This window comes from Pyrgilauda ruficollis, unplaced genomic scaffold (genome assembly GCF_017590135.1).
Source record: "Pyrgilauda ruficollis isolate IOZ18807 unplaced genomic scaffold, ASM1759013v1 scaffold936, whole genome shotgun sequence".
Lineage (NCBI taxonomy): Eukaryota > Metazoa > Chordata > Aves > Passeriformes > Passeridae > Pyrgilauda > Pyrgilauda ruficollis.
The window spans coordinates 2259-7414 of NW_024531444.1; the positions used below are offsets into that span (position 1 = coordinate 2259).

General features: G+C 63.1%; 1 protein-coding gene across 1 annotated transcript; it reads right to left on the reverse strand.

Moving 5' to 3' along the window:
• Positions 1–345: 345 nt before the first annotated feature.
• Positions 346–4183, reverse strand: ARHGAP35 (Rho GTPase activating protein 35; the record flags this gene model as incomplete). The annotated part of the gene is made up of 1 exon (XM_041489446.1): positions 346–4183. A coding segment is annotated over exon 1 (3696 nt), but the record flags the coding sequence as incomplete, so codon positions are not given.
• Between the last annotated feature and the right edge of the window lie 973 nt (positions 4184–5156).

Consider the following 5156-nt stretch of genomic DNA (forward strand, 5'->3'; position numbering starts at 1 on the left):
GATCCTCCACTGACCAACACCTGACCAACCTCTGACCAAACACTGACCACTGAGATGACCACTGACTACCAGGATGGCCACTGAGATGTCCCAACCCTGCTTGAGCTTGACCATCACCCCAAAATGACCCCTCCAAGCCCCACCTTCACCCCCAAGCCCACCTTGGTGGTCCTCCTGAGGCTCCTGAGGATGTTCCTCCTCCTGAGATCCTCCACTGACCAACCTCTGACCAAACACTGACCACTGGGGTGGACACAGGGACATTCCACCATTCCCAGCCCTCCTTGAGCTTGACCACCACCCCAAAACGACCCCTCCAAGCCCCACCCTCACCCCCAAGCCCACCTTGGTGGTCCTCCTGAGGCTCCTGAGGATGTTCCTCCTGCGGGGATCCTCTCCGTCGGCCGCCTCGTAGGCCATGACCGCGTTGTCCCCTTTGTAGCCACCCTGACCACCCGGCTCCTCGTCCTTCTTCCTCCCCGGTCCCAACTCATCGTCGCTGCCCACGCTCAGGCCGGGCCGGTAACCGGCGAATCGTCCGAGCCGCGCGCACCGCGCCCGGTAGAGCAGCGGTTTGGTGACGGCCGGCAGCCTCCGGCCGCGCTCCAAGGAGCTGGTGTCCATCTCGCTGTCCGAGCCGTTGCCGCTGCCGTTGGAGGTGGCCTTGTTGATGTTCCTCACGGTGATGATCTTGCCTTGGGTGCTGTCGTGAGGAACCGAGTAGATGTTCTCCTCCTCGTTGCGCGGCTTCACCACCGCGTCCATGGGCTCGGCGTAATCCGAAGGGTCGAAGCAATCCGGCGGCAACCACGTGGAGGAGGACACCGAGCGCCGCTGGACCTCGCGGTGGCTTTGCTCCAGGTAGCCCAGGTCGCCCTTGATGTCGAAGTGCACCGGCGGTTTCGGCTTGACCGGCGGCGGGATCTTGTTGTTGGCTTTACCGTCGAAGGCGCCCACCACCGAGATGAAGCTCAGGCCGTCGTTGCCCTCCAGCTCCATGGACAGCTTGGAGTGGTCCTTGGGCAAGGCGGGCACGGCCGGTTCCTCGCGGAAGGGGCTGTAACCGGGCAGCGGCTCGGGGTCCTCCTCGGAGTCGGGCAAGTTGGAGTTGCAGAGCGGCGAGCCGGCGCGCGGCGAGTTGAAGACGTCCTCGCCGGTGCTGCACGCCTCGGCGGCGTTGTCGTACATGTGCGTGGCCTCCACGATGTTCTTCTTGTCCAAAGCGTCCTTGAAGAAGGGTTGGAAGACCTCCAGCTTGGCTTGGGGTTGCCCGCAGGGCAAGGCGGCGAACCGAGCCTCGATCTCCTGGGCGATCTCCTCGCCCTCGGCCAGCTGCTCGCGGCTCACGTCGTTGTCCAGCAGGTCGGCCGAGCCGTCGGCCAAGGCCACCAGCTGCACGGGCACGATGTCCTGCACGTCGGCCAAGAAGGCGCGCAGCGTGGCCAGCGAGGCCTTGCGTTTGGCCGCGTAGAAGACGATGTAGCCGTGCACCAAGCGGCTCTTCCTCAAGCCGAAGGACGCGTGGTAGGACAGCAAGGACAGCTCCACCCGTCGCCGCTGCGAGCCCACCGCCGCCTCCAGCAGCACCGCGGCGCCGCCGCCCGGCGCCGGCCGGCACGGCTGCGCCTGCAGGATGGGCAGCAGCACCTCGTCGGCGCTCACCGGGTCGCCGCACATCAGGCACATCACCACGCGCAGGTCGGCGCCGTCGGACGCGTCCTTCAGGCCCGGCGTGGAGCCCACCACCAGGTTGAGGTTGCGTTTGGCGTCCAACAAGCCCTTGAGGACTTGGCCGATCTGCTTCTCGTTGATGTTTCGGCCGTAGCCGATGCCGGCCGAGGCAGGGTCGAGGAAGACGCACTGGAGCTTGCTGGCGATCTGCTGGCCCTGCTGGATCAGGCTCTGCAGCGTCTCGCCGCCGGCGTCGCCGCCGCCGCGCTTGTTGACCAAGATGAGCGTCAAGGGCAGCTGCGCCAAGTGGCCGTCGCGGCGGCCCACGGTGGACTCGCGGCTCTTCTCGATGCTCTCCACCACGTAGGACAGAGACTCCTTGGAGTTGTAGAGGCACAGGCAGCCGTGAGGTTGGAAGGTGGGCGTCTGGAAGGCGTTGACCGGCAGCCGGACGTTGCCCTCGATGGGCCTCAAGGCCAACTCGTACATCTTGCCCTCGATGACGTACTTGTCGTCGTTGGTGCAGAGCGCGCGGATCTCGTTGGCCAGCTCGCGCGCCAGCCCGTCCTTGCCCAGGATGACCAGGTTGATGCGGTCGACGTTGGAGTCGGCCAAGGGGTTGCGGTGGTGCCGGATGAAGCGCGAGCCCAGCAGCTGCTCCACGCGGGCGTCCACGCAGGCAGCGCAGCTGGGGCACGTCTCCTTGGTGGGGTGGTAGACGAAGTGGATGTGCTTGAGGATGAGGGCGTCGCGCTCGGCCTGGAGCTTCTGCAGAGCCTTGAACCTCTGCTCCTCGCCCAGAACCTCCTGGATGACGCCCATCTTCTCCTTGCTGGGCTTGGCGTCCAGCTCCAGCTCGTAGAAGAGCTCCGAGTACTCCAGCAGCAGCTCCTGGAAGTCCTCCTTGGCCTTGTCGATCAGCTGCTTCTGGTGCTTGCCGTAGATGTCCATGTAGACGGACTCCTCCAGCCACAGGTAGAAGTCCTCGTTCATGATGAAGCTCCGCGCCTCCTCCCAGGGTTTGCCGGGCGTGACGAAGGGCGAGGTCTCCAGGTTCTCGCGGAACGCCCTCCTCATCTCGGCGCGCTTGCGCTCGTTGCGCAGCTTCTCCAGGTGGGCCTCGTAGAGCTGCTCGGCCGCCGGCGTCTCCAGCAGGTCGAAGGGGATGCGATCGTTGTCCACGTTGTCCACGTGGCTGGTGGCGTCCCACGGCGTCTCCTCCAGCACCACGAACCACTTGAGGAAGTCGGGCTTGGCCTCCAGCAGCTTCTCGGCCTTGGCGCGGCTCAAGTGGTCGATCTCGTCCAGGTCCGGCACGAGGGCGTCCAGCGCCTGCGGCAGCAGGGCCAGGTAGACCTTGCGGCGGCGCTCGATGTGCTCCTGCTTGAGGCGCTGCACGTGCTGCAGGAAGAGCTTCTTGGCCTTCTGGGTGCCCTCCAGGTAGACGTAGTCCTGGTACTCGGGCGCCGGCTGCATCTTGCGGCTGACGTTGGGCCACGCCTCGTGGTGGCTCTTGACGATGCGGCTGACGAGCCACTCGTACTTGTCCTTGGCGGCGGCGATCTGCTGGCTCTGCTGCTTGAGCGCCTCGAAGTAGGGGATGATCTTGGCCTTGCCCCGGCTCTTGTCCACCAGCTGCACCAACGTGCTGAAGGCCAGGTCCACGTTGACGTTGGAGCGCGCCGAGGTCTCCACCACCTGCAGGTTCTTCTTGCCCAAGGCGAAGGCGTGGGCGTCGCGGATGTAGCGCTCCACGCCCTCGTCGCACTTGGTCAGCACCACCACCACCGGCTTCTTGGTCTTGGCCAGTTGGTTGTAGAGGTTGGACACGAACTTGAGCTGCTCGTCGAAGTTGCGGTTCATGCCGCGGCTGACGTCCACGCAAAGCAGGAAGCCGTCCACCGGCAGCTTGCCGTCGGGCATCTGCTTCTGCTCGAAGTCCTGCTCCAAGCCCAACTGGTCGGTGCAGAAGTACATCAACTTCTCGGCCGACGCCAACTTGGTGGCCGCCGCCCTCTTGATGTAGGGCTGCAGAGCCGTGCTGCGGTGGGGTTGGAAGGTCTGGTCGTCGATGAACTCCGTCTGCTCCACCACGTGGATCCGGCACTCCACGCACTCCTCCAGCGGCCGCGCCACCTCGCCCCAGTAGAGGAAGTGGTCATTGTTGACCACCCTGCCCCCAAAGTCACTGGTGCTGAGCACGGACGTGTGGTCCAAGTGGAAGTCGTCGGCGCTCGGCCGCACGAAGCGGTTGCACAGGCAGGATTTGCCGACGCCGCACTGGCCCTTCTCCTTCTCGGTGCCGGACAGTCCCACCACGCTGACGTTGTAGGTGGGCGTGCGGCCATCTTGCTTGCGGGCCATCATCATCGTCGGCGCATGGTGGCCCCGGGGCGGGCGCGGCGCTGGCGGGTCAGGGGCGGGGCGGGGCTCAGGGCAGGCGCGGCGTCGCCATGACGAGGGCGCCGGCGCGGCTTCAGGCCCTGGCGGGCGCCGGCGTTGGGTGGCCGACGAGTCGCCCTGCGGGGAGAGAGAGAGAGGAGAAGGTGGGTCAATGGTGGAGGAGTTGGGTGGAGAAGGTGTTGGCGGACGCAACGTCACCGCCGTGGTGGAAATGGCTTCTCCACCCAACTGGGTGGTCATCTCGGGGGACACAACTCGCTCATCTTGGCGTACACAACTTCTCCACCATGATGGACACAACTTCACCCAATCAAAGACCCTCCATGATGGACACAACTCCCTCACCATGATGGACACAACTTCTCCACCATGATGGACACAACTTCTCCACCATGATGGACAAACATCCCCACTATGATGGACACAACTCCTTCACCATGACAGACACAACTTCTCCACCATGAGGGACACAACTCCTCCATCCAAGGGTCACCATGGTGGACACAACTTCTCCACCCAACCAAAGACCCTCCATGACGGACACAACATCCCCACCATGATGGACACATCTTCTCCATGATGATGGATAAACATCCTCACCATGATGGACACAACTCCCTCACCATGATGGACACAACTTCTCCACCATGATGGACACAACTTCTCCACCATGATGGACAAACATCCCCACTATGATGGACACAACTCCTTCACCATGACAGACACAACTTCTCCACCATGAGGGACACAACTCCTCCATCCAAGGGTCACCATGGTGGACACAACTTCTCCCCCCAACCAAAGACCCTCCATGGTGAACACAACTTGTCCACCCAGCCAAAGGTCACCATGATGGGCATGGCTTCTCCACCCAACCAGAGATCCTCCATGATGGACAACTCCATCCAACCAAAGGTCACCATGGTGGAAATGGATTCTCCACCCAAACAAAGACCCTCCATGATGGACACAACTTCTCCACCATGGTGGACACAACTTCTCCACCATGATGGACAAACATCCTCACCATGATGGACACAACTCCCTCACCATGGTGGACACAAGTTTTCCACCATGACAGA